At 59.6% G+C, this 12,241-nt stretch overlaps 3 protein-coding genes across 3 annotated transcripts; all 3 read left to right on the top strand.

Moving 5' to 3' along the window:
• Positions 1-256: 256 nt before the first annotated feature.
• SLS55_006904 (uncharacterized protein) lies at positions 257-1,347 on the top strand (the record flags this gene model as incomplete). Its single annotated transcript, XM_066778333.1, has 2 exons — positions 257-265; positions 652-1,347. The coding sequence occupies 2 exons, from the start codon at positions 257-259 to the stop codon at positions 1,345-1,347; spliced, it is 705 nt and encodes a 234-aa protein (XP_066630770.1).
• Positions 1,348-3,152: 1,805 nt separating this feature from the next.
• Positions 3,153-5,088, top strand: TAF12 (Transcription initiation factor TFIID subunit 12; the record flags this gene model as incomplete). Its single annotated transcript, XM_066778332.1, has 2 exons — positions 3,153-4,781; positions 4,834-5,088. The coding sequence occupies 2 exons, from the start codon at positions 3,153-3,155 to the stop codon at positions 5,086-5,088; spliced, it is 1,884 nt and encodes a 627-aa protein (XP_066630769.1).
• Positions 5,089-5,652: 564 nt separating this feature from the next.
• SLS55_006902 (uncharacterized protein) lies at positions 5,653-8,528 on the top strand (the record flags this gene model as incomplete). The annotated part of the gene is made up of 4 exons (XM_066778331.1): positions 5,653-5,752; positions 5,803-5,979; positions 6,041-7,972; positions 8,500-8,528. The coding sequence occupies 4 exons, from the start codon at positions 5,653-5,655 to the stop codon at positions 8,526-8,528; spliced, it is 2,238 nt and encodes a 745-aa protein (XP_066630768.1).
• Positions 8,529-12,241: the final 3,713 nt, after the last annotated feature.

Here is a 12,241-nt window from a genome sequence, read left to right as displayed (position 1 = left end):
CTCCCAACCTGGGACTGGCTGTTTTTTTTCTTTCTGTTGTTCCTTTTCATCCTGTGCCTCGCCCTCCAGACTGGTGCTGCTATCCTCTGCTCCGTTCCAGCAAACAATGCCCGCCATCCTCGACGCCGCCGCTCCGGCGCCACCCAGCGACGGCAGTGGCGCAACGGCCATGCCGAACCGCAGTCGCAAGATGCGCATCGTCCCGCTCGCGCTGCAGGCGTGCTGCTTGGTGCTGAGCGTCCTCGCAATGGCCCTCATGGCCAACGTCCTGTCCATTGCGCAAAACATCGAAGTCGAGGACCCCGGCTTCGTCATCCACCGCGCCAGCTCCGCGCTCGTCGTGTGGGCTGGCACCGGCGGCATCTTGAACGCCGCCGCCGCGAGCTATCTGATCTACTCCGGCCGCCCCCTGACGTTGAACATCACGGGGAACCAGGTACGTGAGAGAAGGAGAAAAAGAAGGGGGATGGATGGCTACAAGAACACGAGAACGTCCACCACACACACATATCCCAAACTTCCCTCCTACGCTTAGACACAGAATCCATCCAACCTTTCCTCCCCCTCCCCCTCACCATGTCCCCCACCCTTCCAAACTCCCCCAAAAAAACTAACCACCCCCAGCGCATCCCCATCCCCCCCACGTCCCAGACCCTCCAGCTCGCCCTCCTCGCCGCCGCCGCCCTCGTCCGCACCCTCGTCGCGACCTGCTACGCCTTCGCCGACTTCAACCGCGCCGCCGCGCTCGCGCTCGCGTGGGACGGCGACGTCGACGGCGCGAGCTTCCCAAGCTTCTTCACGCCCGAGACGTACGCCGCCAACCAGGGGTGGGGCGACGGCACCAGCCCGGGCGTCGCGGCGCAAGCGAAGGCGGCGCGCGGCTGCTGCGCGGCGTTGACGGGGCTCGCGGGGGTGGGGGTCGTGGTGGGGTTGAGGGCGTGGCGGGCGGAGAGGGGGAAGGGGAGGGAGAGGTTGCGGGGGGAAGAGGAGGAGGGGGGAGAGGGTGGTGGTGGTGGCGGGGAGGAGGTCGAGGGGAGGGAGGTCGTGGAGTTGATGGGGGATCAGAGGGGTGGGCCGGGCGAGTTGGGCGGGAGTAACGTCGCGCTGTATGAGGCTGAGGGGAAGCAGATGCATGAGATGGAGGGCAGCGGGGCGGGCGCGCACGAGGTGCAGGGCAGGCAGATACATGAGATGGAGGGCGGTGGTGGTGGTGGTGGTGGTGAGCGGAGGCATCAGCAGCAGCGGAGGGTTTACGAGATGGACGCGACGGAGTCGGCTGTGTGGAGGGAGGGCGTCCGCGATGCGGATGCGGATGTGGATGAGGGCAAGTGGGAGCGGGTTCCTTGAACCCCGAATGATTGTTACTTTTCAACCCTAATTCTCGTCTCTGGGACTTCTTGCGCCTGATTGGGAGGATACATTGCCGCGCCACCACGTTGCTTTGCTCGATGTTTGGCTCGAGGCGTCGTGCTGCTGCACCGCCTCATCACGCATCCGGAACCTTGGTCACGACGGGGGGTTCCTACGGGTTCCAGGGATCTGAGCAGCCGCTGTCGCGGTTGGTGGTTTTGTACCCCGATTCCATCGTTCGCCCTTTCAATAAGGGCTGATATACGTCGCTATTAGTAGCCACCATATCGGGTGAGAAAAGGACTTGGCCCTCCCACAGATAGTACGTTATCTCCATGGGTAGTTGAATCCCAGATGTGGACGTATTTGTTGCGCTTTAGAAAGCCGCATTTTCATCCGGATATTAGATTCAACTGCCTACGTAGGAAAAGTGGTAACGTTGTCGATGATGCTCAGAGCCAGGCCAGTTCCTTTTGTCACCTGCTATGCCACTGCGGTGCCTGCCTTTGTGAGAAACGCGTGCATCAGTCCGTTCAGTTTTCAGCAACTCTAGAACACGGCACTGCCACCACGTCTTCAGTTGCGACAGTTGTCGAATTTGGAGATTCAGGCCCGACAGTTTTCTCGATGCCTTGGAGCACACTCGCTATCTCTAGAGGACTTTACTCGCCTGTTCTTGTTTTAAGTGATTGATGCATCGCTGAGCAAATCCAACACTTCATAGTATGAAAGGGCAAGCATTGGGAAGTGCCGAAGATGCGGGTGTTGCTACGTGTCGATAGAGCCGGTTGGGTTCATCACAAGTAGATTCGTCGCATTTCGAAATGGTAAAATGCCCCATCCATCTTTGCATACTCCGGACGAACCTTCAATGCAGGGTCCATGCACGTAGCCCAAAACGGCAGCAGATCACTTGCAACTTTCACGTCTAGCCGTGGGTTTTCTGGAAGATACTAGCAGATTGAGGGTACCTGGACAAAGTAGTTGCGCGAGGGTGAGGTTGCGAGGGTGTATGTGGCGTATGTGGATCACCGGTTACGCCTTCTCAACTTCACTTTATGGAAACCCAATTTATTCCATTTTGGGCATTTACCCCCCGCGTTCGAAACTCGTAGCTGTCTGTCATTTTCGTTCAGGTAGCGACTTCGACCAACTGCTGTTAAAGTGTGGCACTGCCGCCGACTATACGTGGTGGCTCTCCCGTCTCATCTACCGCCTCAAGGTTCGGCATCGTTAGCTAAAATTGAAGCGCCAGCTTAACACTGACACTTATTGAAAAAACTGATCAGCTCGGAGGACATTGGTCTCAGGCCCTGTACTCGTAATGATGGAAGGATAGTCGACGTTTATCATGAGCCCGCGTGAGACGACCGATCCCTCAATTATGCAACTCTACATGGAAGTGTGTATGACGTTTCCCCATTGATTCGGATCTCAACTAAGCAAGCGACGGGTCGAGCGACGATGGATGGTCGGGGCGTTGAGGCTGAAGTGGAGATAAAGCGATTGGGCTTGCGGGAGCGAGGGACGGGCGGACAAGAGCGCGGACATCCGCAATAGCCTATTCGGAAGTTTCAATCAACATCATCCAGCCTCCCATCTAGAAACCCACCCCCAAATCCTCGCTCTAGAATCACCAGTCTCCGCGAGTCGCCACGCCCGAGCGACCAGGCTTGCGCATCCCGTTCCCAGCCGCCGCCGAGGCCGCCAGCCGCCGCCGCCGACGCGCGCACGCGTGTATCGCAAGAGCCTCGACACCCCGCCCAACCGCTCCTACCGTATCTCCAAAGCCACCGCCCACCATGAGTGCTCCGCCTGCCCGTCCTCTTCCGCCTGGCATCCGTGTCAACCAGATCCAGACACTCCCGCACCTGACCGATGTCCAGAAGGCCCAATACACCCGTGGCGTCGCAGGCCTCTACGAAGCCTTCCAGAAGCATGACAAGGAAAGCAACGAGTACAAGTCGGCGGCAGCCAAGCTGCTGGAGTTTACAAAGAAGATGGGCAAAGAGATGAACGAGTGGAAGGCAAACCAGGCCGCCCAAGCCGCCGGCGGACAGCAGCCCCAAGCCGCCCAGCAGCAGGCAGCCGCCGCCGACAGGCCTCAAAGCCAGGGTCAACAAGGACAGCCGCCACAGCAGCCCCCGCCACAGACCCAGGGCCAAGCTATACATGCTACCGGCCAGCAACCGCTCCCGGCTCAGATCGTACAGCACATCAACAACTTCCCCTTCCAGCTGCCGCCCAACATCCCCGCCGGATCACCCGAGGCAGAGGCCAAGTTGAAGGAGGTCAAGAACCACTACGCCTCGATGCTCCACAGGCAGGAGCAGCTAGCCCAAAATCTGAAGAAAATGGCAACTATGATGGCCGAGCGCCAGAGCACCGGACAGGACATACCTCCAAATTGGATCTCCCAAAAGCCGCAGATGGAGGCGCAGTTTGCACAGGTTAAGAGATCGGTCCAAGAGTTTAGGAAATCCCAGGAGCAGCTCAGGCAAAACGCGCAAACTCAACAGCAAACGCAGCCGCCGCAGCCGCCCCAGCAACAGCAGCACCCGCAGCAGCCTCCCCAACCACAGCAGAAGCCACCGGTCCAGCAGCAACAGCCACAACCTCCGGTCCAGCAGCCCCCGCAGCCGCAGCCGCCCCAGCAGCAGCCCCAGCAGCCGCAGATCAAGACCGAGACCCCCGTGGCACCTCCCACGCCGGTGCAATCGCAGCAGCCAATGCACATGGGTGGCCAGTCCGGCCATGCGCCACAGCAGGGCGGACAGGTTGGGAACAACCAGCCGATTGCCAGCAACCCGGCGGTGCAAGCGGCCCGGCAGCAACAACAGTCACCAATGAGCCCGGGCATTTCAGGGTCCCAGCCGCCAGGCCAGCCCGCCTTTAGCGGCCAGATTCAACCACAAGGCGCCCAAACGCCACAGCAAAACTCCATGAACCCGCAGCGACCCCCGCTCAACCCGCAACAAGCATCGCAGATGAACCAGATGCAGCAGTCGCCTCACCCGCCAAGCGCAAACCCCAACGGGCCCATTCCCTTGACGCACAACCAGGCCATGGCAAGCGCCGCCCGCACCTACTCCGACAGCCGCGGCACACCGCAGATTCCAGCAGCACAGGGCTACCAGCCCATCGGAAACCGCACCGATCAGATCGCAAACCCCAAGATGCCGATTCCCAAGACGCTCAACGCTCCGCCGCCTCACCCCGTCAACATGGGGCCGGCCAGACCCACTCTCGGAGGCCCCAGCAACGGCGCGCCTGGCATGATGGGCCAGCCCGTCATTGCAGGCCACCCGCAGTACCACCTGGAAGGCGACGAGAACAGGGTACTGAGCAAGAAGAAGCTCGACGAGCTGGTGAGGCAGGTGACGGGCGTGGGCGAGCCCACGGGCGAGGCGCTGTCGCCCGAGGTCGAGGAGGTAAGGCGCTCTCACTCCGAGTCAAGGACAAAGTGGCTAACGGTGGCACCAGGCGATGCTCCAGCTGGCAGACGACTTCCTGGACAATGTCGTGTCGTCGGCGTGCAAGCTTGCTAAGCTCCGCGAGTCGTCGCAACTGGAAATCCGCGACATCCAGAACATCCTGGAGCGCAACTACAACATCCGCATCCCGGGCTACGCATCGGACGAGGTCCGCACGGTTCGCAAGTTCCAACCGGCGCCGGGCTGGACGCAGAAGATGAATGCCGTCCAAGCCGCGAAGGTCATGGGTGGGAAGACGGACTAAGCGAGCCGACAATGTCGGTGTGTGTTGAGCTTCACTTTCTGCGCAGGACGATGCACGCATCCCTGGTTTTTTCTTGGTGGCTCTGGACGGTTCGGGCAGCATTCTTGGCGCAACGGGCGTGGAACGGGAACACGCACATGGTTGCGGGAGGCAACAGCTTACATGGCGAGAGGTTTTGGCCCCCGTTGGCAGCTGGAGGTGGGTGGAGTGCACAGGTGACTCGTGCATGGAAAATCGGCATCTCCGCCCCATCGGCGCAGCCAAAGGCGGAGCACACGCGCTGACAGATCGGCCCGCTGGTGCCTTATTCCTCCATTCCTACTGCTTCATCGGGGATAATTTTGGGTCAGCAGGAGCGGGCCATCGCACTCAGCCGCGCTCGGCGTCTGTCACCTGCAGCTCCACGGGGAACGGCAGCCGCGTCCAATGCTGCGGCTCTGACAGCCCTACAGGTAGCAATATAATGATGATTCAGACTCCCGCGCTGCTCTCCTTTTCCGCCTGTTCTTCTGTGCATATACACCCGCCATTCCGCTTGTAGTAGCGGCCAGAGGCAACGACTTCATGACGACGCCGCCGCTAGAACCTCGGCGGACCTTCTCCGCACCCTCCATCTCCGTCGAGGACACAAGCTACGAGGAGCCGCTAGAGGACATTCAATCAGGTATGTTCCCTGCAGTGGCTCGTCGGAAACCTACTGACCTCAATTCCCAGAAGACCCTCCCAGCCCCGAGCAGACGCTGCCCAAACGCAGAACAGAACCCCCGCCAGAGCACCAGCGCTACAGCCGTCCCCATCGCAGGCGCAGCCCCGGCCCGGACTGGAATACACCATGGGACCCATCCGACTGGAAAGATGGCAGAGTGCTGGTCATCGACTACCTAGGCCGGAGTGCGTCTCTTTTCCTCTCCCTCCACCCCGACAACTGTCAGCTCACGCCTAGGATGGACAGGTGATGAAGACGGCAAGCGGCGCATATCGGCGCAGGAGATACGCAGCCTCAAGGGCCTGCGCTCGCTGCTGGAGAACCGGTCGCTGCGGGCATCGTCGATCCTGCGCGTGGTGCACGTGCAGAACGCGTCGTGGGCGAACAATTACCTGCTGCGCAAATTCAACATGGAGCACGACGACGACATCGTGGGCACGGCCTTTGGGCGGTGGGCGCGCTTCGAGCGGCCGCAGCAGCGCGCGGGCAAGCCGGTCCTCAACGCGCGCGCCTTCCGCCCGCAGCGCGACCCGTGGCGCGGCATCAGCCGGTGCGCCTTCGGGCTCGACTACCTGAAGCAATACGACGCGCGCAAGTACAACAGGGACGCCGACGACGAGAAGGTCAAGATGATGGAGCTGAACGCCTACGACGCGTTCGAGACGCCCGTCTACGGCCACGACGTCTTCGTGCAGCGGCTGTCGGTCTACGTGCAGCATAGCGAGCCGCAGGAGCAGCAGCCCGAGCTGCACACGGGCGACTTCGAGATGCCCATGCGCAACCCGTACAACCAGGAGGAGTACAGCGAGTACAGGCGACTGAAGAAGCAGTACGAGCACCACAGCTCCCGCCACAAGGAGGCCAATGGCAACAGCCGCCGTAGCACCGGCTACTTTCCGCATCTGGAAGAGTTGGATAACGGAAGCACCATCATCATCTTTGAGAACTCGCAGTCGAACAGCCCCGAGGACACGTTGATCCAGGCGAGAAACGAGATCGAAGCGAGGTGGCGCCGGCTGCCGTTCTATCTGAAGAAGGAGCAGAAGGCGACGGATGAGCAATTGGCCGTGGAGTGCATGGACCTGGTGTTGAAGGACGTCTTCAAGGCCATCACCGTGGGCTGGGAGAGATTCATGCGGGCCTGCGAGACTCATGTCAGTATTTTGGAGGACAAGATCTACGAAAACCCGGCCGATGAGTCTCGTGCTCCCGAGCTGTGGATCAACTCGTCCTTGTGGCTCAAGGTCGAGAAGCTCATCTACCTTCACATCGACCTCGCCAAGGACGTCCGTAACATGATGGGGGACGTCACTGGCGACGAAGGACCCGACGAATGGATCTCACAGTCGGCCGAGGAATTCGACAAGATAGCTAACAGCGTCAACGAGGACCTCATCAAGCCGACCCAAAACCTAAGCGACATGATGTACAAGTCCGTCGAGATCAGGGACTCACGTCTCGGACTGCAACTCGACACCAGCATGTGGCGGCTGTCCTGGATCACCTTCATCTTCCTCCCGCTGACCTTCATCAGCGGTTTCTTCGGGATGAATATCGACATCTTGAGCAAAGACGAGAACAATCCGGAGCTGAAATGGTACTTCATCGTCGCCGTCCCGCTCATGGTCACGGTCGTGCTCTTCTGGCTCTTCTTCAAGCGCGCCGGGCCGGGCCTCGACAACGACCCCACCGACTCGCAGCGCGGCGTCTACGAGCACCTCTTCCACGAGTTCAGCGACAACTACCCGCGCGTGTGGGCGCGCGAGGGCCCACGCCAACAACGCATCGACTCGTTCGAGAGCAAGGGCAACATGTTCGCCCGGCTGAAGTGGAGGCTCGTCAAGCACTGGTTCGACCCGGACCGCACCATCCGCGCCAAGGGCTACAACCCGGCCGACGACCTGAGCCTGTACGCGCGCTTCAAGCGCAAGATGGCGCGCCGCTGGCTGCGCGAGCTCGAAAACGACGCCCGCGAGCAGGCCGTCCGCCGACAGGACGCCGCCGCCGAACAGCACCTCGACAACCTGGCTGCGAACGCGAACAGCAACGATCCCTCGACCACCAACAACTCCAGCGCCGCCGCCGCCTTCGACCTCGCCCCCGCCATGGAGGCCGGCACCATCATCAACCCTTCTGTTCTCGGATCCGACGGCCCCCTCGTCGACACCCGCAACAATAGTAGCGCCGCCCCCTCATCGTCGTCGTCGTCGCCGAAGCTGCGGCCCACCCAGGAATTGGCGTATCTGGCCACGCAGGCGGCGGCCGAGGGCGAACCGGTGGCCGTCCCGGCGATGCGGCGCATGCGGTCGAGCTCCAGCGGTGGTGGTGGTGGTGGTGGGAGGAGGAGGAGGAGGAGCGGTAGTAGTGATGGGAGGCCGAGTAGTTCGGGGTTGGGTGCCGCGATGGTGGAGGTGGAGATGAGTGATGTTAACGTTGTGGGCGGGGGCGGGAGTGGTGGAGATGATCAGGGGCGGCAGCAGCAGCAGCGCGATGGGAGTAGGGGGAGGGGAAGGGGAAGGGGGAGGGGAGTTGCCGTGGCGGATCGGTTGCATGTTGGGTTTAGGCCGAGTGGGAGTGGTTGATTCATGGTTTTTTTCATGCGTCGTCGTCGATGGTGGTTGGGTTGGGGGAAAGTGCTAATTCATCTCCCTCGTGCTCGAGGAAAAAAGAGGAGGGTTTTGCATGATTCATAACGCGGTGTGTAGATACGGTTTATGAGCGGAATTATGAGTAGATGATGAAAGGGATGTCCCTTTCGATTATGTATATAGCTGCGTATGTCAAAAAGGAAAGCATGCCTATGGGAGTCATGGATCGCTCTGTTGGCTGATGCGATTGGTAATGAGACAAGGGATATGGTTCGCTCGAACCAGAGCGATCGTGTTATCAGCATTCTGAATACAAAATGGGTGTGGTGGCGCCACAGTCGTTGGGGAGAGGCACAGTGATGTTGGGGATCATTGCATGATTATAATTCCGTGGCTGCCTTTCCGAATGGATCTTTCCATCGATGAGAGCTTTTCTGCGTATGCATGTTCATATATCACCCCGGAAAGAGGAGATTTCCCTGTCTTTTTTTTCTTCTTCTTTTCTTTTGCGAGAACAAATCGCCCTCTTTCCCCTCTGATATGGCACCATACAAGCAAGGTTACGGAAACTTTAAGCAATCCCGCACGCCGGCCGGGGATGCTACACTCTGCCCTACGTGGTAGATGAATGTAGTATATAGACGCATTTGTCCGTTATCAAAACTCACATCTACGTCCGGACGATGGATTCGACTACGTTGCATATGAGTAAGGTGCAATATATCTTATGGGAACACAGATTGGCGTGTTTGGCTCTTTCCTCATCCCCCGTGCCATCAACCGTATTTTATTTCTATTCACTTTTCTTTTTCTTTCTTTGCTTCCAAGTCCTTGGGTGCTCCACACCAGATACGGCCACGCCGCATGCAAAAACCACATTCGCAGAATGAGCCACCCCTTGGCCCTCTTGTCCCATGTATCGAGGCGATCTCGTTCCGTTTCGTTTCGTTCCGACTCGCGCCAGGGTGTGCTATTGTCTACAAGCGCTGGGTTTGTTGTTCTGATGATAGCCGGCGCGGGTTCGGATTTGATCCCTGTCGTTGACGATTTGTGCGAGATGGTTCTGGAGGGATGGTGGCTGCGTGGTACATGAACGACAATGAGCGAACTACTACTCCTCGTCTTATTACCCGGCTCTGTCTCCCCCGTCTCCCCATCCCCTCGATGGGAATGAAATTTCGCTCAGTGACGGCCGATTTCCACCCTGACGCCGCGCAGTTCCTTTGACCACGCCGCCGCCACGCTCGCTTGAGTTGGGGGAAACGCGTCCAGTAGTGTTTACCACCACACACGATCCTTGCTACTACTGTGCGCCTCCCGTCTAGGGATTTTCATCCGGGTGACCTTCTTACCCACAGCCGAGGGTGTTGCCGAGCTTGGCTTGGGGGTCTTGGCCGATAGCTTGGCGGCGGGCTTTTGCTTTTTTCTTTTTTCTTGGGCGTTCTGCACGTCGCTGCTCGCGCTACCGGATCCGGCAGGGGAGGTCCACCTTCGTCTGGTTAACACGGAGCTGCCTTCCCGGCAGGGGAGGGAGGGGTTTTCAGCTGCTCAGCTAGATTTAACCTTGATTACTGTGTCGAGGTCCGACTGGAACTTGTGGGCGCGGATCCGCGCGGCTATGATCGTCGAGTTTCTGGTTAAGATGGTCCATCCCAGGAACCTCTTCGCTATTGCCTCGGGTGCTTTCATTCTCTCTTTCGGATCCGGGGTGCCGTGATTCGCTGGTGACGTCGTGCGCGCACCCCGGGACTCTTCGGGTTCGTACGTTACTCTGCCGAGAGATCCCAAGCCTCGTCCTCGATCCTTCCTCCGCGCGGAGCCACTCTTCCTTTGCTCCAAGGCATTCTCGGGGTGAGCATGAGCGGCAGTCGGAGAGGCGATGGCACAAGTCTTGCCGGATATCTTTGATGCAGTGGAGTCTGACGAACAATGATTCGCTGCGGCTTGGACGTGGATGGCAGTGGCGGGAACAGCTGTTGCAGTGTTTGCGTTGTTGGGGCTGGATAAGAAATGGCAAGAGCAGTTGGCTGCCCCATCGAGAAAAGAAGTCACGCCCTCTCCAAAGCGCAGCGACACATAGATTACGCAGTATCACAACGTTTTTCAAAACAAAGAAAAGGAAAAAGAAGATGACTACAATGAAAGTATTGGGTACCTAGTACTGGCAAGGCATCCATAGATTAGCCCGCTATCATTACGGGCGGGGCACTAGGAGACGACAAGTGGTTTCTCACGTCAGATAGGGACTATCGACTCATTTATTTGTTGTCCCACCAAGTGTGGCTGGAGTTACGATCCTCTAGTCCCAGCAATCACAAATGACCGAATATCCTTCGCCTCGTGCGGCAAGCATGTCGAGGATAGGAAGATTAGGTTAGTGGTCTGCACCATCAACTTACAGTATTGCTTGATCTAGTCAAAAGATTGCGCCGCGGCCTCCATGCGGCGTGCCGCGCGATCTGAAGTCCAAATATAGTAGTAGCCAAGCCTCCCAGGGGCGCCGTCATGACGACTAGTGCGATTGTTACTTTGACCTTTGACTCTATGGCGTACGTGTTCTCGCAACGAGGCTCTTAGAAGTGCATGAATCGCGCCCGTGCAAGCATCCGCAAGCATCCGCGGGGTCAGATGCTGAAAGGTTAGATGTCGAAACAAGATAAGGAGAAAGGGATAAGGGAACGATGTAGAGCGCAAGCGTGGGCCAAGGGTCCGGGGCCCCGTCGTGCAAGCACGGGTGTACCGCGGCTTCTAGAAAGGAAAAGGGCAATCATGTCCCGAGTCCGTGGCTGTAGATCCGAATTCAGCGGCGGTCCGAATCGAACGAAACACGACGTTTCGAAAGGGTATTGGAGGGTCGCTGGATGGAGCGCGATGACGCCGGGCCTTGAGCGGCGCCAAGCGGGCGGGCGGACGCTGCCATCGGAGGGTGGCCATGGTCTGTCTGCAATTGATGAGGATTACGAGACGCGGTGCTTGCGTACATCCACGACTGCTCTATGCGGGGACACTTGGCCGACTCGTCGTGCTAGCGCGTCGGCTTGGCGCAGGGTCGGTTGCCAATAAGGGCGCGCGCGCGTGTGGCTGCGAGTAAGGCGCTAAGCGTTTGCTGCCGGCCCGGTGGTACGGACGGACAAACCAAGTTTTATGGTTAAGGGAACAAGGCAGTGGCGCTCTCTTGGCCCGTCATGGGGCGGGGGCACAAGACGGGCACAAGACACTGGCGGGCTGCCGCTCTGGGACGGCAGTGCAGGCATGCCGGCGCCGGAGCGAAAGCGGACGCGGACGCGGGCTCGGCAAGAGGCTTGACGGAGGAGGGGTTGAGACAAGCGTTGCGAAAGAGCTTGCGAGGCCTCCTCCGCCGCGCGCCCAAACAGCGCACAGCTCCGGCAGCGTGGCGGCGCGCTGGGCAGATCCTCCCAATAAGAGCAATACGACTGGCTCGGGGCTCGGCGCCATGGGAAAATCACGCGAGCCCGCCGACGGTGCGCGCGATTGCCAAGCGGCGTCACTCCAGAGCCCATGTGCTTGGCTTTACCTTAATTCTCGGCCAACCTGCTCGGCGCCACGGGCGCGCTCTAGAACGGGAACTTGCCGGCGCAGCAGCACGAGTGCGAGCGGGAGTAGTAATAGGCGTTTAAGCGGGCGCGGGCGCGGGCGCGGTGCGGCTGCGGTGGGCTGGGCTGGGCAGCGGCGCCGTGCTGGGCGGGCCTGGGGCCTGGGGCCTGGGAGGCGACGACGGCGACGGCGATGGGATGCAGCGCGCGTGCCGTGCTGCCGGACGCATCTTAGGGTTGCGGTTAAGCATAAAAAGTCCCAGAGCTTTATCTTACGCCACCGGGCTGAGGAGGGCTCGTATGAC

This window comes from Diplodia seriata (assembly GCF_021436955.1).
Source record: "Diplodia seriata strain FDS-637 chromosome Unknown scaffold_7, whole genome shotgun sequence".
Lineage (NCBI taxonomy): Eukaryota > Fungi > Ascomycota > Dothideomycetes > Botryosphaeriales > Botryosphaeriaceae > Diplodia > Diplodia seriata.
Note: the sequence above shows the minus strand (reverse complement) of the source record. Positions and strands in the feature narration are given on the sequence as shown.